Source organism: Heloderma suspectum, chromosome 6 (assembly GCF_057233095.1).
Source record: "Heloderma suspectum isolate Gila_16-S chromosome 6, 16-S_ref, whole genome shotgun sequence".
Taxonomy (NCBI): domain Eukaryota; kingdom Metazoa; phylum Chordata; class Lepidosauria; order Squamata; family Helodermatidae; genus Heloderma; species Heloderma suspectum.
The window spans coordinates 69,914,616-69,938,019 of NC_139463.1; the positions used below are offsets into that span (position 1 = coordinate 69,914,616).

A 23,404-nucleotide genomic window follows, 5' to 3' on the forward strand; every position below is an offset into this window, starting at 1 on the left:
AGATTCTTGGAGAGCTGGAAGTGTGAATCCACTGTCACCTGAAGGTCTCAGCTTTTGGCACACTGTTGCACACGTTTCTGTCTGAGCAGACCTGCAACCAGCTTGAGCCCCCCAAAGGTTAAAGGGGCCTGCAGCTCACACAGGCTGGTCACCATGCGGGGTTTAAGGGGGTTCCTGTACAGTGCCGGTGAGCCTGGTGGGCTTCCTTGGCCGTGGCAGGCAGCAACGGCGGTGCTGCGTGGCTAGGTCTGAGCCCCCATTACATTTCCCACAATGTCCTAGAGCAGGGGGTTGGCAACGTGGTGATCGTGGGTGCTAGTGTGCCCTGCAGGCGCTCTTCTGGGTGCCCGCCAAGGGGCCCTCCACCTCCCACTTTGTTTGGTTTTTTTATGCTATTAATATTCATATTTAACTTTGTCATTCTCAACAAAAATTGCATGCAGACAATATATTGCAATAAACATTATGAACCACCCAGAGAACTTTGGCTATCGGACGTTACAGAAACTTGAAAGAAAGAAAGAAAGAAAGAAAGAAAGAAAGAAAGAAAGAAAGAAAGAAAGAAAGAAAGAAAGACAGACAGACAGACAGACAGAGAAAGAAAGAAAGAAAATCTTTACACTGGCTGCCAATTTGTTTCTGGGTAAAATATAAAGTGCTGGTTCTTACCTTTAAGGCCTTACGTGGTCTAGGTTCAAGGTATCTCAGGGAACACCTCCTCCCGTATGACCCAGTTTGCCACCTAAGGCCTCTGTGGGTTATTTACTATGGCTGCCTAATGTGAGATTGGCAGCCACACGCCAGAGGACCTTTTCTTTCACCGCCCCTCCGTTGTGGAAGGACCTGCCAGCTGAAATGTGCCTGCTGACCTCTTTGAAGGTTCTTTAAGCAGGAATTAAAGACTCTGTTATTCTAGCAGGCCTTCCCTTTTTAGAATTCTTATTCCTTGTCATTGATGGTTATATATTGTTTTTATGCTGTATTATTTTATTGTTGATTTTCTTGCTTGATTTGTTTTTAACTTTGGGTGCCACCTAGAGTATTTTGTATATAGGCGGGATATAAATGGAATTAATAATAATAACAATTTTAAAAAACAATATAAAAGAAAATGAAGACTCCACGAAAAATACCAACACAAGTCATAATAAAAATAACTGCCATTATCATTTCCCATGAATGCCTCTGGGCTGCAGAGTGACTAGCCTTTGTGACCAGTCACGCCTCCCATTGGAGCCATTTTGTGATGGTGCCCAAGGCAGTTTCTCAAATTTCCAAACGGGGCCCCTCAAAGGTTGCTGCCTACCCCTGCCCTAGAGAGATGCTATGCATCGGGGGGCAGTCTGGGAAATTAAAATAACAGCTGTGTGGTGCAGTGGGGGCAGGGTGGGCATCAGTGCAGTGTGGTTGCTTCCTGGGTAAAGGTGCCATGTGCTAATGCTGTGCTTGCCCCACTCTCTGATTTGGTCTCAAGTGTAGGCCCTGAAGGTCTGTCCAAGGTTCATGTGGAGGTCCTTGCTTCTCACCATAAGTAGAGGGTGCTCACCAGGAAGTTTCTGAAAAGGATCATCCAAGAATGTCCTACCCTTGGCATCCAACTTTGGGGGTGCAGGCTGCTGTGCAGCTGACTCTAGGCCAGGCAAGGGCAATGGGACAACTCCAGAACTGATCCACAGACCATCCTCATTCTGCCTTTGGAGGCTTTGTCCTCTCACCTGAGGTGTTCAAGGGTGGGCGGTCCAAAAAGGAAGGCCATGTGTCCTCCTTTACAGAGGACACTGTTTGAAGGGCTGCCAGAGCCATGCTCTGAAGCTGTCCTCTGTTGGAAGGGCTATGTGCAGGAAGGGAGGATCCAATAACCTCAACCCTGCCCTCCCCCTCACACGACTGTAATTGCATGGGGGGCAGTGAGAGAACGCCTGCATATGGCTCTTGTTTGTGCTAGATGAAGAGAGCGGCCTCTTGACATTGCATTGCATCAAGATGGGCACAGAGCAAAGAGGTGGCTTATGTAAATGATCCCAGCCACATATTATCAGAGAAGGGGATAATCAAATAATCCATGTTCCCAGTACCCAATCTGGTTAAGGGAACGATTCAGTCCTGGCCGCATAGGGCTGAGCAGTGATGTGATGTGTAAGTACAGAGGAGAAATTACATTTTGGAAGGATTTTCTACTAAGGAAACATAAGAAACCTTTGGGAAAATTCCATGAACACATCAAAATATATTCCTCTCTTAGCTGCGTTTTCTTTTTTGCAGCTGGGTTATCCTTTCAATGCAGGCCTATTCTCTGTAATATTTCAGAGTCCAAAGAATGTGATGAGGGTTTTCTTAAATATTGGGGTGGGGGGAAGAATCATCATTATCCAAAATTTCCATTTCTTCCCACACGCAAGCCAGGCCTCGCAGGTGGTGCAAAGATGAGTCGGAAGGGCTGGGCAGAGGCAGGCGGGTGGCTACCCTGGCAGCTTAATTAATGCTGTCACGGGTTTCGGAAAGGGGGGGTTGTTTTCAAGCTTTGTTTCTCTGACTGTGACAGCCTGCGTGGCTCAATTACAGGATAGAGCAAGTGTGAGAGACAGCGGGTGGGGGCGGAAGAGAATTAAATCTGCTCATATGAATGCTGGTGGAGGGAGGGAGGGCAAGGATTTTGGAGGGGGGGGGAGTGATGCTTCCAAGTGTGGAAGAGTACCTAAGGGAAGATAAATTGGGACTTGTAAAGGCCTAAAAAGTGCAGGCAAGATAGTTGAGCTTCCTTGGAACCTTTGGGGGGAACTTTTTCTGGGTGAGGGCCACATGCACTCGGGTGTAATCTGTTGGAGGCTGCATACTGGTGGTGGGTGGGGCCAAAGCCAAAAGTAGGTGGAGCCACTCCTTTTCTTCCTCTTTCTGCCACCCCTTTTTTTCTCTCTCTCTGCCACCCCCCTTTCTCTCTCTCTCCACCACCCCCTTTTCTCTCTTTTTCAGCCACCCCGTTTTTTTCTCTCTCTTTTTGCCACTCCTTTTTTATGTCTCTTTCTCCCACTCACCCCTCTCTCTCGCTCTCTCTCTCTCTTTCATTCACCCTGCCCAGTGGGCTGCTGGAGGAGGAACAGATCGCTCTTGCCTGAGGTCTGAACTGATTGCTTGCAGAGGGCTTTTGAAATTAGGTCAAGAGTCACATGAAATTGGGCCAAAGGCTGCATGCAGTCCTAGGACTCCAAGTTGCCCACCGCTGATCTAGAGAATGAAGACTAAGAGCCGAAGAAAAGGAAACAGAGCAAAAAAGGGAGACAGAGAGAGAATTTGCTGGTTTATCTAGGGAAATAAATAAGAAAGGGTGAGCAAAAGTACAAGAGAGGAAGAGGAAGATACCCTTTTGGGGAAGGGAAGGTTGTGAAAGTGCAAGTGGAAGCTAAGACCGGGATACCAGCAGCCACCTGGAACAGCAAAGTGCAGGTGCCTTTTGTGGCCCAGAGATGCCTGTTGGGGAGGAACAGGGTTCTGTACACACAACCGCATGGTCTTGCGTTGGGGTGGGGTGGGGGTTCGCTCCCACCCCCATATACTGATGTATCACATCAAATTCTCTAATCACGCAAACACCCGTCCCGCTGATGTGGGAACCTCCCTCATTCCACATAGCGGACCAGGTGAGCAGGGGTGACATGGGTGATGTACACCACACAGAATGCCCAACATGCTATACTAGCTAGGGGGTTGGTTCCAGATTTAGTCGTACTGAGAGCAGACCCATTGAAATGATGGACACTTAAGTTTATCTATTTGCTACATTTCTATACTGTCTTTCCGCCAAGACGTCTAAGGTGGTTTACAGTGTTTAAAGACTGAAGCAAACAAACATTACCAAAAAAACAAACAGAACCCCCATCGGAAAATAGTTCTCTCAGGCTGACAGAAGGTCTCTTCAGGAGCTGACGGCACGTGTTCCCTGGCCTAGGACTCTCCTGTCTTGCCTCAGGGCACACGTGTCTTAAGCAGCACCATGGAAGGTGAGGGAGGGTGGTGGTGAAGTTCTCTCAGGTTGAAGTGAAGGATCTCCCTGGCCTGGCTTTCTCCTCTTCTGCCTTACCTCAGGGCACACTGGTCTAGGTTAGCCATGACTAATGCAAGTCTCACTGATTTCAATGGGTCTCCTCTAAGTATGACTAAATCTGGAGCCAACGCCCTGCCTTCATTTGCCCCATGCTTCTAGCTGCAGAGTGAAACACACCAAACCAGTGCTCTGGGAATCCCCATTCTAGCCATTCAGAGCGGTTCCCATGTGCCTACCCTGCCTCTTTTTTCAGCCGCCAACCATTAGCGACGTTGGCAGCCCATGCAAGATGGGCGTAGAGGAAGTGCTGAGGACGCGGTGCCATTAATTTAGCATTGTAATTAGAGGTGGAGGTTTGGCGGCGAGCAGAGAGGAGATACCTTATCACTTATTCATTATGACATGAGGCTTTTTGGTAACTGGAGTCTTGTCCGTTTAAAGGGCAAAGGCGTTTTGTGAGAAACCAAGGACTGCCGCTCTGAGTGAGGCCTTGTGGGTTTGGAACCGGAAAGCCACTGTTTCCCACTCATCATGTGCCAGGCTGACCGCTAACTGGATTGGGCCAAAGTCTGGCGGGCTGTTGCCCAGTGGGGCTGCTGCCAAGGGACAACTGCCTGGTCCTACTGAAGAGCTTCAAACCATCATAGTCACAATTATATCAGGCAAGGGAAGGGGGGAATCCACTGCTATTACTGCTGCTTAGATGTAGCGATGTCGGATAAATCCACGACATATTCAAATGAGTTTGGATTTCTATGAATCTGACCTGTGGCTTCCGCGGCAGACTGGCTTTTTCCAAATCACGTGGACTGGTTTTTTTCCGGGGGGGGGGGGAATCTGTCCAAATTTGCACTTGTGCTAATTCACACTTATGCTAATGCACATTAGCGCTAATTCACAGTAGTGGATTCCATAGCGGACCAGCTTTTTCTGAATCATGTGGACTTCTGGACTGGTTTTTCACTTTTGCGGGGGGATTAGCACTAATCAAATTAATGCAAGTAGTATGAAATTTTGGTTTAAAAAAATCCAGTTCCATCAATGAGGGGACAACAGAATGAAAGACATCTGACATTCCGCGAAACACAGACAGACCGGATTTAACCAAATCCTTACGTCCCTATTTATTTATTTACTTACGTATTTACAATATTTATATACAGCTCCACATCAAAGATTTCGGTTTGGTGAACAGAAAGATAAAAGAATAAAATCCTATAAGTAAAACAAAACATTTTAAAAGAACCGATTCTGAAGGTAACAAACCATAGCTGGTCACTCAAGGAAAGCCTCTAGGATTAACAACATCTTCAGGAGGCGCCAAAAGCAACACAACGTTGGCACCTGCCTGACCTCCAAAGGCAGGGAATTCCACAGGAAGGGGGCCACTACGATGAAGGCTCTCTTCCTGGTGGACTCCACCCGGGCCATAGGTCCATGTGGAACCACCAGGAGCAATCCCTCTGATGACCTCAGTGATCAGGCAGGTTGGTAAAGAAGAAGGCACTCTCTCAGGTATCCTGGTCCCAAATTGTTTAGGGCTTTGTACACTAGTACTAGAACCTTAAACCTGGCCTGGTAGTGAATAGGCAGCCAGTGCAGTTCCCTCAGCAAAGGAGTTACATGCTGAAAGGGGCAGCTCCTGACAACAGCCGAGCTGCTGTGTTCTGCACTAGCTCCAGCTTCCGGACCAGCCTCAAGGGCAGCCCCACAAAGTGCATTGCAGTAATCCAGTCTTGAGGTTACTACTGCCTGTACCACAGTGGTCAAGCTATCCCTGTCCAGGAGAGGCTGTAGCTGGCGAACCAGCCGAAGCTGGTAAAAGGCACTCTGAGTCACAGCGGCCACTTGGGCCTCCAGCGACAATGATGGATCCAGGAGTACCCCCAGACTACGGACCTGATCTTTCAGAGGGAGTGCAATCCCATCCAGAACAGGCAATGAACTGATCTGGACTCGGGAAGCACTCACCCACAGGGCTTCCATCTTGCCAGGATTCCGCTTCAGTTTATTGGCCCTCATCCAGCCCATTACTGAGTTTAGACACTGATCCTGAACTTGCACAGCCTCACGTGATTGAGATGTCACAGGAAGATAGAGCTGTGTGTCATCAGCATACTGATGGCATTTAGCTCCAAATCCCCTAATGACCGCTCCCAGCAGCTTCATATAGATGTTAAACAACATTGGGGACAAGATGGTGCCCTGTGGAGCCCCATAGCTCAATTGCCAAGGGGCTGAGGAATAGTCACCCAATGTTACTGTCTGAAATCATCCCTGTAGGTAGGACCGGAACCACTGTAACACAGTGCCTCTGATACCCATCCCATGGAGTTGATCCAGGGGGATACCACGGTCGATGGTATCAAAAGCCGATGAGAGATCTAGCAGAATTTACAGGTTTGCACTCCCCCTGTCCCTCTCTCGATAACGGTCATCCATCAGGGTGATCAAGGCTGACTCAGTCCCATAACCAGATCGAAACCCAGACTGGAATGGGGCTAGATAACCAGTATCCTCCAAGAGCACCTGCAGTTGCTCTGCCATAACCCTCTCAAGTACCTTCCCTAGGAAAGAGGTATTTGCGAGTGGGCAGTAGCTGTTTAATACTGTTGGGTCCAGAGTGGGCTTCTTCAGGAGTGGCCATACTACTGCCTCCTTAAGGACAGCAGGGACCACCCCTTCCCGCAGGGAAGCATTTATCACTCCCTGAACCCACCCAGTCATACCTCCTCGGCTACCTTTTATCAGCCAAGAGGGGCAGGGATCAAGAGGGCATGTATTCAGTCGCATCACTGCAAGCGCATCACCTTGTCCACATCATCGGGCTGCAGGAACTGGAACTGATCCCACAAAATTGGGCAGATGGTGGCATCGGACACCTCAGCTAGAACCGTAATAACAACAGTGTCAAGTTGGCTGCTGAGACAAGCAATTTTGTCCTCAAAGTGCAATGCGAAAAGGTCACAGCAGGTCCTCGATGGGGCCAGGGGCCCATTTGCTGGTAGGGGTGTTAACAACCCCAGACTACCCGGAAGAGTTTCGCTGGACGGCTACTCAAGGACGCAATGGAGGCAGCAAAATCAGCCTTCTTTGCTGCCCGCACTGCCACGCAATAGGCACGATTATGTGCTTTAGAGCATGTTCGGTCATCTTCACTTCGAGTCTTATGCCATTTGCACTCTAGCCGACATCCAGCCTGTTTCATTCACCACAGCTCCCCAGTATACCAAGGAGCAGTGTGGGCTCTACAGTGCTGGAGAAGCACTCAGGTGCAATCAAGTCGATGGCATTCCGCATCTCGCCATTCCACAGTGAGACTAGGGCCTCGGCTGGATCACCATCTCTCTCCACTGGAAAATCCCCAAGAGCATTCAGAAATCCATTGGATTCCATCCGTCTTCTGGTGTGGACCATTCAAATGGGTCCCCCACCCCTGCAGGAGGGAAGTAACACTGAGTTCAAACCTCATCAGGAAATGGTCTGACCATGACAATGGGGTTACGTGGACACCCCCCCCCCCAATCTTCAGACCACCCAACTCACAATTTGGAGCAAAAACCAAATTTAGATGTACTTGGTGCCAAATGCTCTTTGAATGTACGTAGCTGATTCGGCACCTACATCAGGCAGAAATGATAGTTGTAGGGTCGGGGGGAGAAGTTGGGGATTGCAAACAGGTTGTGCGGAACAGCTGGTGGTGGTGGGGAGGGAGGGAGATGTGAGGAAGCTGTAATTACAATACTAAGGGTGAATTCTGATGGCTGGAGTGGGCCATGGTAATTGACAAGAAGTCCCCATGCTCTGACTTATAATGAGACAACTGACCATTGGAATATTCCAGTGCATCACACATGATGGTGAGTTTGGGACTCACCACGTGCTGGGAAATGTATGTCATCTGGATTGCGCCCAGGATATTATGAGTCCTGGTCTTGGCCCCACATCTGTGGCATCCACAGCTCAATCCTATGCATGTTTGCTTGGAAGGAACCCCATCAAGTTCAGTGGGGCTTACTCCCAGGTAAGGAGAGTATAGGAATGCAGCCTCAAACAGCCATTCACTAATTTGCATTCAATGAACTAGTCCAGCCTTGTAAATAAGCCCACAAAAGGTACTAGCCAACAAAACATTTTACTAGCCTGCTAAGAGGCTACTAGATGGTTTCCATCCTGGCCATGGAGGAAGGGGCTTTTCTTCTTCCGTGGCTAGCATGGAAACCAAATGGGCTGGCAGAGGCAGGATGGAGTGATCCACCCATCCTCCACCATCTTGCTCACTGCCTGCATTGAATTCTTGGTCGCCTGTGGCGACCAGGCAAGTTGTTAAAAACAAGGCTGAACTAGTCACTTTGCTAGATCACTCTATAATGGTACATGAGTTTACACATCAAACTGGTTATCTCAGTTTATCCTATATCTGTCAAAGAAGGTGAGGTTTTAATAAGTTATTCATTTTACTTACACTGTACTGTTTGGTATGACAGATCCACAAAGCGGCTTCCAGCAAAAAGCAAAATACAATAAAACAGTAATACCTGTTCTAAATGTGTTCTAAAATACTTTAAAAGCTTAAAATTTAAAACATTCATGACAAATTCATCCCAGCAATAAGAGCTGTCTCCTAAAGACATGTGAGAGGACTTCTAAATGTGGCTTCGGGTTTGGGAACGAAGAAATGACAGCCAGAACTAGTCACACAAGCAGCAGAACTAGAAGTCAACCCCTCTCATTGGCCGAGGGCCTCTAATTGTCTGTAACAATGAGGCCTTGCTCACTGAGACAATATCAAGGTGACCCATCTACTCTAGGAAAGACTTGGCAAGGGCTTTTGAACACTCTTTGTTTAGCTGTCACTGGGGACTCTCACCTAATCCTATCCAAAGTACACCAAAATATGCTCCATCTCCATTGTTCAGATGCTGGAATGTAACCCTTTGCCTGGAAGCAGGGTTGTTAACATATTTCTACATTTTAGGCCTCAATGTAGGACAGAGTATGGCGGTGGGGGGGGGGGGCTTGAATTTAATTCCTAAGGGCACAATACTATGCAGGTAGGCAGCCGCCTCTGAACTCGAACTATCCAATGCAGGGCAGGAGAAGCATGGAGGGGATCATTCCCTCCGCGCTCCTCCTTCCCTGCATTTTCGGCTAGACAGCTGCTTTCCGCTGTCTAGCCGTGGAGCAGGGGTGGGAGGAGGCTGCTGGACAACACGTTGGATATGTCGTACCGGCATTTCCGCCCTCCCTGCCCCGGAACACCCCGTTTCGGCCACTCCACGCTCCTCTTGCGAGCGCGGAGCATGGGGCTTCTCTGTGCTGCCTGTGAGGCAGCGCGGAAACGGGGGAAGGCCAGTTCTCCAGGAACCGACCTCGGAGCGTGGGCTCTGAGGTCGGTTCCCGGAAAACAAGATACCCTATGGCCATCTAGCCGCTGACCAGTGGCCATAGGATTGCTCCCTAATAGCATTAAATCTTTAGGCTTCCTGGACCAAGCTGCCTGGAATTCTCCCAACCCGGTTGGTAAGTCACAACATCTGTATTGGTTTGTGGTTACTTACTGGCAGGGCCAGCATCAGTGGTAGACATGGTTGGGCTCCTGCTGAGGACCCATAGCCCAGCAGGGGGCCACTGACAACAGCCTGCTGGAATAGTTCCTCCTCTTCATCACTGCTGCTTGCTTGTTCACCTTCCCTTCAGTATGGCCCAGCCAACGGTGGTGAGGAGAAGAAGAATTGCCCCTGTCTGCTTGCTCCCTGGCTCTCTGCTTGTCAAGCAAGCTAATGGTAGCATTGATGAGGCAGAGGATGAGGAGCAATTGCAGCTGGTGACAATGGTGGTGAGAAGATGGACTCCCTGAGGGAGGGAGCCCACTGAGGGTGTTTTCCCCAAGGGCCCTTCAAAACCTGGACCCGGTACTGCTCACTAGCGAGGGAAGAGCACTATGCATGTTCTCAGAAGCATTCGTTCATATGTGCCAGAGCTGAGCTTTGTTGCTGAAAAGTGTTTCCAGGCTTAGGTTTGACTCAAATCAGGGCCAGTTCATCTGCCCCGTACTCATTCATCCATTTCCTCTCTTCCCAGGTTTTTAGCACCTACTCCAATGAGGAATATGACCGGCGGAATGAAGATGTCGATCCCATGGCCGCCTCGGCAGAGTATGAACTCGAGAAGCGAGTGGAGAGGTTAGACCTCTTTCCTGTGGAACTGGAGAAAGGTAACGGCGGGAGCAAAGAAATGTAGGTGGGGTGGGAAATTGGGGGTGAAATTTCCTTTTCTGGACTAGAGGTGTGAGCTTCTGCTTTGATCCAGCCATTTGCGGTACGTATTTGGAAAGGAAGACATTCCTCAGAGGGGGGTTTTAAGGCACCGAGGGGGGCTGAGCAATCTCCTTTGTCAGAGGTTTTCAAGAGAAGTGATCATCTGCCCTGCCACAGGAACAGAATGTCCATTATGTTCCAGGTAATTGCCAACTCTGTAGCTGCTGCATTCAGGCAAATCAAGACAAAGAACACTAGGTGTTTCAGTAGGATTTATTCAGGAAGGTGTGCCCTTGTACTGTTCACACACCATTTTAAGAACAGGAGTACATAACCCTCACTTTTCCCTCAGAAGGATCGTATTTAGAGCCTGGCTACATGATACACTCACCACCTTTGGCCACCTGATTCCATCCTGTTGCCCATCTCTCCTGATCCTTCCTTGGCAGCTAATTTCTCCTAGGACTGTGGGAGGGGGAGCAGCGGGGAAAATAAGCCTCAAAGGGCGCAATCCTATGGGGATAGGCAGCTGCCTCTAAACTCGGAGGTGACCGCCTGTCCAATGCAGGGCAGGAGAAGCATGGAGGGGATTGTTCCCTCCGCACTTCTCCTGCCCTGCATGTTTGGCTAGACAGCTGATTTCGGCTGTTTAGCCACAGGATTGCAAAGCGGGGGAAGACGCTGCCGGACGACACTTAGGATGTGTTGTACCGGCATTTCCACCTTCCCCTCCCTGGAATGCCCCATTTTGGCCGCTCCGCACTCCTCTTCCAAGTGCAGAGCACGGGGTAATTCCATGCTGCTTGCGAGGCAGTACGGAAGAGGGGGAAGGTTGGTTCTCTAGGAACCAACCTTGGAGCGTGGGGTCCAAGGTCGGTTCCCGGAAACCTACATATCCTATGGCCATCTAGCCGCTGACTAGCAGCCATAGGATTGCTCCCTAAGGAAATAAACAGCAGATGGGGAAAGACAACCAATGGCTCCTCCTTCACTGTCATCTTTCGCCCACCCCACCACCACAGAACAGCTATAGGATAACTGGTGAATTGTGCTGATGCAGGATTGGACTTTGTCTTGTATGTCCTAATTGGCTGTTTTTATTCTCATTTAATGGGTAATGTTTGGACCTTCTTACTTATAGTCTAATCCATGTCCTGAACAAACTCTGGAGAAGAGAGATGTCACCATATTTCAAAATGAGCAATTAAATTTCCACCCCAGCTTTTTCCTGCTAGTAATTCATGACTGATTTGGCTCTTCATTGGCTCTTCATGACTGAATCCCCAAACACCCATCCACTCACTTCTCTTTTTCATTTCAGACACAGGCAGCTGTACACCCACTTCCCACACGACCACACTCCAGTCCCTACCATCTGTCCTCTCCATATATATTGTTCTGATATAAACAGTCCTCACCTGCTTTCAGGCGCTCTCCTTTTCCCCTTCTTGGCTGGAAGATGGAAACATCTTCTCTTTCCAGAAACAAGAGGGTTTCCCCTGGATTTGATTAGAAAATCCATTAGGAAATTAGCTTCACTACAACCTTGCATTCCAGATACTCCAGCAGTGACATTTACACTGGAAACAGAGAATAGGTCTCACCCAGGCCTATAGTTCTATTGTTTTCTGAATTGTTTTGTGTTTAAATGTTTTTTCTGTGAGTTTTGTATTTATTATGATGCATTTTAACTTTTGATTTTGCAAGCCGCATAGATATATTTTTCAGATATGGTAAGTGGTATATAAATTGATTAAATTAATTAATAAATAAGCCACAGCACCAGATTTTAAAGACAAAATTCATGATCAGATCCTGGTAACTTCCAGCCTCAGCACCTCAGGCTGCACAGACTGCATCTCTTCCTTTCTCTCGTGCAGATTCCGAGGGTCTCGGGATCAGCATCATCGGGATGGGGGCCGGGGCTGATATGGGCCTAGAAAAGCTCGGCATCTTCGTCAAGACGGTGACAGAAGGAGGAGCAGCTCACAGGGATGGCAGGTCAGTCTGGCTGACATCGAACCCCTGCCAGTGCAAACGCGTGAAGTATGGTTAGTTATGGCCAACTTTCTGTTATGGAAGGGAGTGCGGGGAACAGGGAAAACCCTGCTCGCTGAGGTGTGACAGGACGTGTTCCTCATGTGGTTATCAGCTTTCTATAGTTGATGAACCACAGACATTCTATGCCACAGTGAGGAGGGACAGTGGCAAGCAACCACCGTCATTCTCTCTGATAGCAAACTTGGGTGACTAAGGGAGCAATCCTATGGCTGCTAGACATCGGCTAGACCGCCATAGGATATGCTGTTTTCTGGGAACTGACCTCGGAGCCCATGCTCCAATATCGGTTCCTGGAGAACCAACTTCCCCCCACTTCTGTGCTGCCTCGGAGGCAGCGCAGAACAGCCTCATCCTCCACGCTTGCAAGAGGAACATGGAGCGGCCGAAAAGGGGCATGGCTGGGGCGCGTTCTGGGGTGAGGAGTGTCAGGAGCACCCTTGCTGCCTCTTCCAGTCCCCTCCAATAGCCAACTCAAGACACAGACGAAAAGGATTCTTTCCAAGGCTTTATTCCCTTTACAACTTAATGACTTTTTCAGATGCTAATCACCAGCGACTAAGCAAGGAACTGCACTGGGGTAGTTAGCAGAGTAGCCTAAGCTCCAGGTAAGGCAGTTTGTCCCCGTTTGAAGGAGGAGGGCGGGAAGACTCTGAACTTATGTGCTATGGAGAGGTCTTCCCTCTTACCCTTGGGTCCTCGGGACGCGACCGTTGTTTTAGCGCCAAGTGAGCAGAGCGCCTCCTCTCGGCGCCCTCCATCTGGCGCCTCTCCCTGCATCTGCGCCGAGCGTCCAGCAAGGCCCCATCCCCCTCTCTGTCACTGCCAGGGTTGCTATCTCTCTCAGGAATGCAGGCAGGAGGAATCTCTCCCTGCTGCTGTCCCTGTGAACGATGAGCGAGCTCCTCTCCCACGGGTTGTTGCTCTTCCTCAGAATCAGGACTGCTCTGGGGCTCTATGGGCTCAGTTTCCACCCTGACAGGGAGATCGTAACTGCTTCTATGACACATCCTATGTGTCGTTCAGCAGCCTCTTTCCCTGCTCTGTCCTCCCGTGGCTAGACAGCCGCAATCGGCTATCTAGCCAAAAAAGCAGGGCAGAAGAAGCGTGGAGGGAACGATCCCCTCCGTGCTTCTCCTGCCCTGCTTTGGATAGGTGGTCGCCTCCGAGTTCTAGATAGGATTGCTCCCTAAGTGTCTATCAGTTTGGAAATAGAAACAGGGCACCCAAAAATGCAAAAGTGGCTTCTGCATTCTCGGTGGGGAGGGCTTCTGTGTGTGCAGAAGTATCGAAATTGATAAGTTAGATGACAGTTTTTTTCAAAACGGAGGAGAGGCACCGTATGGGAAGAGGGCATACACACTGCTGCCAATCACAGCTACGCTAAAATCCTGGATTTCTTAATTGTTTTCTGTGAGAAGCTCTCACTTCCACCCTAGGGAACAGGTAGGAACAGGAAGTTGGGCAGATTTTGTGAGTCTAGCAGTTAAGTGTATGGTTGAGGCCAGCTGAGCCATGAAAAGTTAAATGGTTTCGGTGGGGGGGGGTTAAAGACAGTGGAGGAGGAGTGATTTGACCTGCATGAGCCCTTAAAAGTTTACAGTATCCTAGAGGTAAGCATTAGGGTCAGGGGATGTAAGCCATGAAGTTAAAAAAAAAACACCCTCTCCTTCTACACATTATATTCTCCCCACCAACTATATAGCAATACAGTGCTGAGATTCAGGACTGGCAGACCCATTTCACAGCCTTTTAGCCCCACATAGCACAGCAGGGGGAGGGTGGGAAAGAAAAAAAAAGTGTCTTCTGCAAGCCGCAAACAGCACCACAAGACTCCTATTCCAGGCTGCCTAGAGCACTGAATAACACCATTTTTATGGGCTAAGGATATACTGCAACATTTTGTTGTATTCCTCCCATTGTGGTTGAATAATAAAGGCCTGTCTACACATTACACTCCCCACATGAGAGCATAAGGCAGATTCTGCTAAGAATTCTCAAGGCTACACCTTCAACAGGTAGTGAAAGCTGGAGGGGACAAAAATCATGTGCGCGCATACACACTCAGTGAAGGAAGAGCCTCTGGCTGCCCTTCTCCATCCATTGTTTTTCTCTCTCCTTAGTGGCTAATTTTCCTTAGGAATTAGGAGGGGAGCAGCAAGCTAGGGAGGGAGATAAGGAGAGATAAAGAACTGAGGCATAAAGAGAGATAACGGCAGCCAGAGAGAGGCTCCTCCTTCAGAGTGAGTGTGTGTGTGTGAGAGAGAGAGAGAGACTTCAAATCCGCTCCAGGTTTCTCTGCTTCTTGGTGGGAAAGCCAGTAGAATTTTCAGCAGGCAAAGCTCTCCCATGGCAAGTCTAATGTGTAGCTAGGCTCTCAGAATCTTACAGCATGAACCTAACTAGGTTCACTGAGAAGTAGGTCTCAATAGAGGCTATGATCCTGTATAACACTTACCCGGGAGTAAGCCTCATCAAACTCAATAGGACTTACTTCTGAATAGACATGTATAGGATTGCGCCGTTAATGCCCTAGTAAATGTGTTCAGGATTGCAGCCTCAGTCATTGTATGTGTTACATATGTATGTTTTATGCCGTTCTGTTCCCTACGCCTCCTCGTGGGTGGCATGAAATTGTTCAACACTTCTGTCATAACATTACAGGCGGTAGTTGTTCCTCAAGCGGGCCATTGGAAGAGGCCTGGCTGTCAATTCCTCCCACTCTGGCTGCACGTTTGCTCGCTGCTGATGGAGGCGGCTTGATATGGCAGCAGGGCCCATTCCATATTGCCCTTGCTGAATTTTCAGCCTGATCCTATTCACGTTTCCTTTTAAGTAAGTTGCACAGAGTTCAGTGGGACCTAGTCCCGAGTAAGTGTGGATAGGATTGCAGCCTTAATTTCTTTTTGGTCCATGTCAGTCTGTCCTTGTTCACTCCTTATGCTTTTGGGCTGGGTTTGTGTTGTTGTTTTTTGTATTATTGTAGGGCACAAATGCAAAGAGGAGCATAGGAACAGGGAATATGGGAAGGGACAAAACCGCCACTTAGAATAGCAGGCAGGAGCACCAGCACTGGAATAATGTACTCATGAGTAGACACTCCAGCCCACTGTTTCAAATAGCAAACCCAAAGAGGACAATGGTCTTCACAGCATCAACGAGGAAGAGGCGGGAAAGTTGTTGTTTATTCGTTCAGTCGCTTTCGACTCTTCGTGACTTCATGGACCAGCCCGCGCCAGAGCTTTCTGTCGGCCGTCGCCACCCCCAGCTCCCCCAAGGTCGAGTCCGTCACCTCCAGAATATCATCCATCCATCTTGCCCTTGGTTGGCCCCTCTTCCTTTTGCCTTCCACTTTTCCATCTTCTCCAGGGTATCCTGTCTTTTCATTATGTGGCCAAAGTACTTCAGTTTTGCCTTTAATATCATTCCCTCAAGCGAGCAGTCTGGCTTTATTTCCTGGAGTATGGACTGGTTTGATCTTCTTGCAGTCCAAGGCACTCTCAGAATTTTCCTCCAACACCACAGTTCAAAAGTATCTATCTTCCTTTGGCGGGAAAGTTAGTCCCTCTTAAATGTGGTTCTGACTTCCCAAGGGACAAAACACAGAAATATTACCCTGACTGTGGAGATCATTTTGGACCAAGTGTGGGCTGCACCCATTGATACCCCGAGCAAACCAGTTGGTTTAGACATACTTTAGAGGCAGTGCGAAGCCACATAGTTTAATTTTTTATTATTTGTTGTATTTTACAGGAGACAGTGTATTTTAACCACCTGCTTTCACATCATAAATGCATTATAAATGAAAGCAGTAAATCCATTATTATGTTACATAGCAAAAAGACAACCTTTGCTCCTGAGGAACTGTTAAAAGGGCAAGCTACATCTTATGCTACCACTATAGCAGCCCATTCTCCATTGCAAACAATCCTTAGGAGGGTGCAGTTTGTATAGGAGAAGACAGGGGAAGGAAAGGAGCACATAACCCTTCACCTGCCAATTGCTTTCCCTTTGAAACTTCCCCCTCCCCCTGCCAACTGCTTTTCTCTCCCCCCGACCCCAGTATTCTGGTCCCATTTACTTTGCAAACACAAATCTGGAACTCCATAGAGGTAAAAAGCAGCTCAATAACTTTTCCTTCAGACCAGATTTCCCTAAATGCCACCCCACAAACAGGAACATGTTTAGGAAGTCCCCTAAATTTTCTCACAAAACAGGAAGAGATGATGATGATGATGATGATGATGATGATGAAGATATCCTGCCTTTTCCCATAGTGGGACTCAAGGCGGCTTTACAACATTAAAAACTTGTACAGTTAAAACATATAAATAGCAATATACAAAATTTAAAGATATAATTAAATGATCAATAATATTAAAATTGTATAAAATATCAGAATTTTAAAAACAACAACAATATAAACAATAGTACCAGTCCATCATATTCTCACAGGTCGAGGCCATCTATCCCCAAAGGCCTGCTGGAACAAAAAAGTTTTTGCCTGCCTATGGAAACATACCAAGGAGGGTGCCACTCTCACCTCCCTGGGAAGGGAATTCCAGAGCCTTGGGGCAGCCACCGAGAAGGCCCTCTCCTGCGTTCCCACCAGGCGAGCCTGTGATGGTAGCAGGGCCACGAGAAGGGCCTCCCCTGAAGATCTCAGTGCACAAGCAGGCTCATAGGAGAAAATACAGTCTTTCAGAAAACCTGGACCCGGGTCGTATAAGGCTTTATAGGCCATGACCAGCACTTTGAATTGTGCCTGGAAACAGACTGGGAGGCAGTGAAGCTGCTTTAGCAGGGTTGTATGCACCCTGTAGCCAGCCCCAGTCAGCAGTCCGGCAGCAGCTCTTTGAACCAGCTGAAGTTTCCAAGCACTCTTTAGAGGCAGCCCCACTTACAGCACGTTACAGTAATCCAAATGGGATGTAACTAAGGCATGTGTCACTGTGGCCAAGTCAGACATCTCAGGGAATGGGCGCAGCTGGCGCACTAGCTTTAAATGTGCAAATGCACTCCTGGCCACTGCTGAAACCTGGGCATCCAGGCTCAGGGCTGAATCCAGAAGCACACCCAAGCTGCGAACCTGTGTCTTCAGGGGGAGTGTAGCCCCATCCAGCACAAGCTGAATCCCTATTCCCTGTTCTACCTTTTGACTGACCAGGAGCACCTCTGTCTTGTCTGGATTAAGCTTCAATTTGTTTGCCCTCATCCAGTCCATTACTGCCGACAGACACCGGTTTAGCACCACAACAGCTTCCTTGGAATTAGATGGAAAGGAAAAGTAGAGTTGGGTGTCATCAGCATACTGGTGACACTGAACCCCAAAACTCTGGACAACCTCTCCCAATAGTTTCATGTATATGTTAAATAGCATGGGGGACAAAATGGTATCCTGAGGAACTCCACAGGCCAATGGCCAGGGAGTCAAGCAGAAGCCCCCCAGCACCACCTTCTGGGTCCGCCCCTCCAAGAAGGAATGGAGCCACTGTAAAACAGTGCCTCCAAGTCCCATCCCAGTGAGGCGACCCAGAAGGATACCATGGTTGATGGTATTGAAAGCTGCTGAGAAGTCCAGCAGAACCAACAGGGACACACTCCCCCTGTCTAGTTCCCAGCATAGGTCATCCACCAAGGCGACCAAAGCGGTTTCTGTCCCATAACCGGGTCTGAAGCCAGATTGAAATGGGTCTAGATAATCTGTCTCATCCAGGAATCCCTGGAGTTGGGAGGCCACCACACACTCCAATATTTTGCCCAGAAATGGAATATTGGAGACTGGCCGATAATTATCCAGTATGGTGGGGTTCAGGGAGAGCTTTTTTAACAGAGGTCTCACCACCGCCTCTTTCAGGCAGGTTGGAACTCTGCCTTGACCAAGGGAGGCATTAACCACTCCACTTACCCACTCGGCTCATCCACCTCGGGCTGCTTTTATGAGCCAGGAGGGACAAGGAACTAGAACATACATAGTGGTTCTCACCTCTCCCAGGATCCTATCCACATCTTCAGGCTGTACAAATTGAAAAGTATCCAATAACACTGGACAAGCAGGGGCCAAAGTTACATCCACTGGGTCTGTATCAACTATAGCATCCAAGTCAGAGTGGATCCAAGCGATTTTGTCTGCAAAGTGCTGAGCAAATTGTTCACAGCGGGCTGTTGAGAGGTTTAAATTCCCCTCTTGTGGGCTAGTGAATAAAAGACCACTCGAAACAGCTTTGCTGGATGGCTCTTTGCAGACACAATAGTGGCAGAATTTTTTTTTTTTTTTTTTTGCTGCCCATATTGCCACAGAGTAGGCCTTAAAGTAGGCTCTAGTCTGTGTTCGATCAGTTTCACTCTGAGTTTTCTGCCAACGGCACTCTAGTCATCTTCTCACTCGTTTCATCGCCACCAGCTCCCTAGAAAACTAGGGTGCTGGTGCGGCTCCACTTCGTGAGAGAGGATGCTCAGGAGCAATTGTGTCCATGGCCCTGGTCATTTCTCCATTCCTGAGATCGGCCAGGTCTTCAACAGAATCGCCTGCCGAGGCAACAGGAAAGCCCCCAAGAGCTGTCAGGAAACCATTTGGATCCATCAGCCCCCTGGGGCGGAGCATCTTAATCGGCCCTCCACCCCTGCAGAGGTTCCAAGTGCCAGCAAGTCTAAACCCCACCAGGTAGTGATCTCTCCGTGACAACGGAACTATAGAGAGTTCCTCCACTCTCAGATCACTATCACCCCATCCAGCACAGAAAACGAGGTCCAGAGTGTGCCCAGCAGCATGGGTGGGGCCAGATACCTTTTAGGACAGACCCATGGTTGTCATGGCGGAATTAAATCCTGAGCCACTCCTGACTGGGCAGCCTCAGCGTGGATGTTGAAATCCAGCACAACAAGCCAGGAGGTCTCCAACACCAACCCCAAGACTACTCCGGCTAGCTCAGGAAGGGAGACTCTTGAGCAGCGGGGTGGATGGTACACCAACAGAATCCCTATTCTGTCCTGGGCACCTACCTTCAAATACACATATTCGAACCCAGAAGACTGTGGGATAGGGTACCTGGTCAGGGGATCAAATCCCGATAGACCACTGCCACTCCACCTCCCTGCCCCCCAGGTCTTGCCTGCTGCTGGACAGAGAACCCTGGAGAGCGGAGCTGAGAGAGAGTAACCCCCCAGCTTCATCCAACCAGGTCTCTGTAATACAGGCCAGGTCGGTGTGCTCATCCAGGATCAAGTCCTGGATAGCAGTTGTTTTACCATTCGCCGACCAGCCTCAAGCTCTTCCTGCTTCTTCTGACTTCTAGGATGATTCAGATGTTTCAGCGACTACTTGCTGAAGTTCCCTCTGGTCAGACATAAAATAGGAACCTAAATTGTATTATGTATCACTTGGTTTGCTCAAAAAATGATAATGTTTGGTATATTACATTTAAAAGTATAGTTTATTCAGGCAATAATTACACATTTACAGAGGTAGTGATCCTGTGGCCCCTAGACAGAGTTTGAGGGGCCATAGGATATTTCATATTCCCTGATCTGAGGTCAGAGAAAGCACTCCTACCCCAGAGGGGGGAATCAGAGCTCCAACCCCCATCCCAGCCAGAATGGGAAGAACTGCACCGGCTGCTCTCCGAGGTCGGAACTTCACCTCAGGGAAGGGAGCGTTTCAGTGGCAGGGAGGATATGAGTTATCCAGAGGCCTCTCCAGCCTCCTTTCCTCCCCCTCCAAAGTGCCCCAGCTAGACAGGCAAAAATTCAGGGTAGGAGGACAGGGAGGTGAAGATCACCTCTGCCACTCCTCCTGCCCTGCATTGGATGATTGGAAGCCTCTGAGCTCAGGGGCTTATGAATCTCGAGGGCACAACCCATAGGATTGTGCCCTAAGTTTCCTTTTAAATGTTTTTAATTTTAATGATAATTATATGAGCAAACTAAGTTATGCATAATACATTTCATGTTCCTAAAGCGTTAAAAGGAAATACGGCATATTTTTCAGTTTTACACACACACACACACACACACACACACACCCGCAAAAAAAAAAAAACACAGAAAAAAGCTTCTTTTTCCATGAATTCAGAATTTCCAGAATTTTTACATCTCTAGTGAAAAGGCTTTGCCCATGTTTCTGCTTCCTTGAAGGAACTGTGGTTAGGGATAGATGGGAAACACTGTGGGATAGGGCAAGAGATGGGTTCTCTTTCTTCCATGTAATAGGGGTTTGTGCACTTGGTATCTATTGCCTAATATCTGTTCATGGAAAAACCTGCTTTTCCATATAAATCGTGTTTGCTGGATTAATCATGTCTGGGTCAAGCCTGGTGAGGTAGAGGCCTGTTACCACTTCTGGCATATACGAACGAAGAACACCCTGGCTGACAGCAGTGGGACTAAGAGTGATGTGATCTCTGATGTATTGTGTGTTTCTGGAGGCAGGGGCTTGATTACAGATATTATAGAAAGGCAGGGTATAAAACTACAAGGAACAAACAAAGAAACAAATAAAGGATGTAGTTCATTATTATTGCCTTGCTGGGTCAGCCCAAAGCCCCATCCTGGCCAGCAAGCCAAGTGGGGCCACCCAGATGCCCCAGTTCTTCATCAAACCATGACAAAAGCAGCCAGTTTCTGCTGTTTCTACTAGGGATGGACAAATCCGTCTATATCTGGTCCATGTCAGTTCTGCATGTATTCAACCATAAATTCGTTCCGTCGAGTTTCTACCTCATTCTGCAGTTTTTTTAACAACCACACAAAAATGTGCATTTAATCTCATACACAACTTAACATTTTTGTGTGCATCTTTCCCTAATATATGCATTTCTGTACACAATGTTTGAGCTGAGAAATGCATTGCAAAATTAGGAGAACCAGCTCAGTCCAAAGGATTACTGTGTTCCAGCCCACATATTAGTCCAGGAAGTGTGAATTAGTTTGGTTTGCTTAAAAATGTGGACCAAACAAAATCCTCCCCCATCTGTAGTTTATACCATCCAGTCCAAGTCCAGTTAACCAGAGAGTCTAATTTCCTATCATTGCTAATAGTTGTTGATTATGCTGTCATCCATGAATATGTCTAACCATTCTTCAAGCCATCTAAGCTAGTGGTCATCATACATCTTGTGACAGTGAGGTCTACAAGCTAGTTGTAAGAACATATTTCTGTCTGTCTTTTAAAAGAACATATTTCTGTCTGTTTTGAACTCAAAACCCACTGCCAATGAATGTGACTGGATGACACTGAGCTGTAGAATTCAGCAAGGAGAATTCCACTAATCATTTTAGAAACCACTGCTATGCCTTCCCATCCCACTCTTGCTTTCATTGGCAAACTAAAAACATACTTGGGCCATGAGGAGGGGAAGTGGGAGGGAGACAAAAAGGCAAACGACAGCCAGAGCTGTAAGAGGGACAGAAATAAGTTAGGTTACCACTTTTTTAACAGCTGAGTTATTGGCAGAAATCCATCAGGTGCCATTTTTCCTGGTGAAGAGATGTACTGATAGGGAATGCTTCACTTCTTGTATTTCTGCTTACCATGCAGCTATTACAAAAAAGAAGAACCAGAACGAACAATGGCAGCCCTAGCAATAAAGGCAATGGACAGAGGGAAGGGGAGCATGGAAAGCCCCAAGGTGGAAAACTTCACCAGCATAGCCAGGCCTGCCCCAAACTGTAGTGCTGCTCAAAGGAGGATAAAGTTGAGAGTCAGACTACACGTGTTGCCAGAGTGCCGTGATTGGGACTCCCAACATCTTTTTATTTTACAAAAAGCAGCCATGGAAAGCAATTTGGATTGGGGCTGTGTGACAGTACTAGGGTGGCCATGGGCTCTACCTTACAGAGGACAGTCCTCTATTTGAAGGGCAGTCCCAGGGCAGTCCTTTATTTGAAGGCATCCTCTGTTTGAAGGGCCATCCAAGTCCAGTCTAAAAGAACCCTAAGAAGGGAGAGCACCCAGGGGCCGTGAAGTGGTCCATCACCAGTGAGCATCTAGACAGCAAACGGAGCAGGCAGGCACACAGGTCTGGTAACAGTATTCCCCACTATGGTGAGATACATTGTATTTCCGTCTAAATTATAGTAATCTTTAAGTTTACATCTATACATATAAATTAGTATATGAAAGTTTTGTCCTCTTTGGGGGTGATGCATTTCTCTCCTTTTCTGGTGATTGTGAAAGTGGCCATCCTTTACTCCTGCACCATTTCCCCAATTTAAATCTCCCCCCACCCCTTTCAAGCTGCTCAAAGCTATAGAGGGAAAAATGCATAGGCTTAAGCCCTTATGTTTCACCTTCTGCAGGTAATAGGAGCTTCAAGGCTGGGGGCGTGGGGGTGATTTGGATCATAGGCATAAAGGGTTTGATCTTTTCCTTTGCCCATACTGCAGCCCCAATCCAGATCACGTACACACATCCATCATCTCACCCGCCATGGGGAGATCCTGCATCACATCTAGTTTGACCTTGATGTGTTAGGCTGGGGAATATCAGTAGGTTGGGATTTCCTGGTAATTGAATTGTAATGCAGCACTTGGGACCTGAGAGGTCACCACATCCCTGGCGTCCCATCACAATTTCCATAGTATACCAAGAGCTTCCTCTTAACGAGGCCATTTATGCACCATGTCCAGACAGTACAGTCCCAAGAGAGATATGCTCTCAGTGGTTGCTCCGCAGCTCTGGAACTCCCTCCTCTTGGAAGTTAACCAAAGTCCAAGCTTGAATATTTTTTAGAAACACAGAGCTTTGCCTTAATTCTTTTAAAAACATGTACCTGAATATTCTAAATACGGATGGACATCAAAATGTGTCATCCAGTGTCGTTGTGCTCTAGGCCACCATAGCAAAAAAAGAAAGAAAAAGGAAAAGAAGTCGATGATCCATGATCCCCATATTTTCAGTTTCACAGACCTTACAGCTGTGCCTCCAAATTAAGCAGAATTTAAAACAAAGCAATTCATAACTCAGTATCCTGTCAGATTCCAGTACTGTCAAATAGGAGATAAGAATTTTGGTGCCTTCTTGCAATGTTCCAGAATGTGATAAAGGATT

General features: G+C 48.0%; 1 protein-coding gene across 4 annotated transcripts in view; it reads left to right on the forward strand.

Moving 5' to 3' along the window:
• The window catches only part of PPP1R9B (protein phosphatase 1 regulatory subunit 9B), a 105,977-nt gene that overhangs the window by 50,665 nt on the left and 31,908 nt on the right, over window positions 1–23,404 (forward strand). For all 4 annotated transcript variants that reach the window (XM_084804770.1, XM_084804771.1, XM_084804772.1 and 1 more), the window contains 2 exons: window positions 10,124–10,256; window positions 12,180–12,300. In XM_084804770.1, coding sequence (XP_084660896.1) covers window positions 10,124–10,256; window positions 12,180–12,300 — 254 coding nt within the window. The remainder of the gene's footprint in view (window positions 1–10,123; window positions 10,257–12,179; window positions 12,301–23,404) is intronic.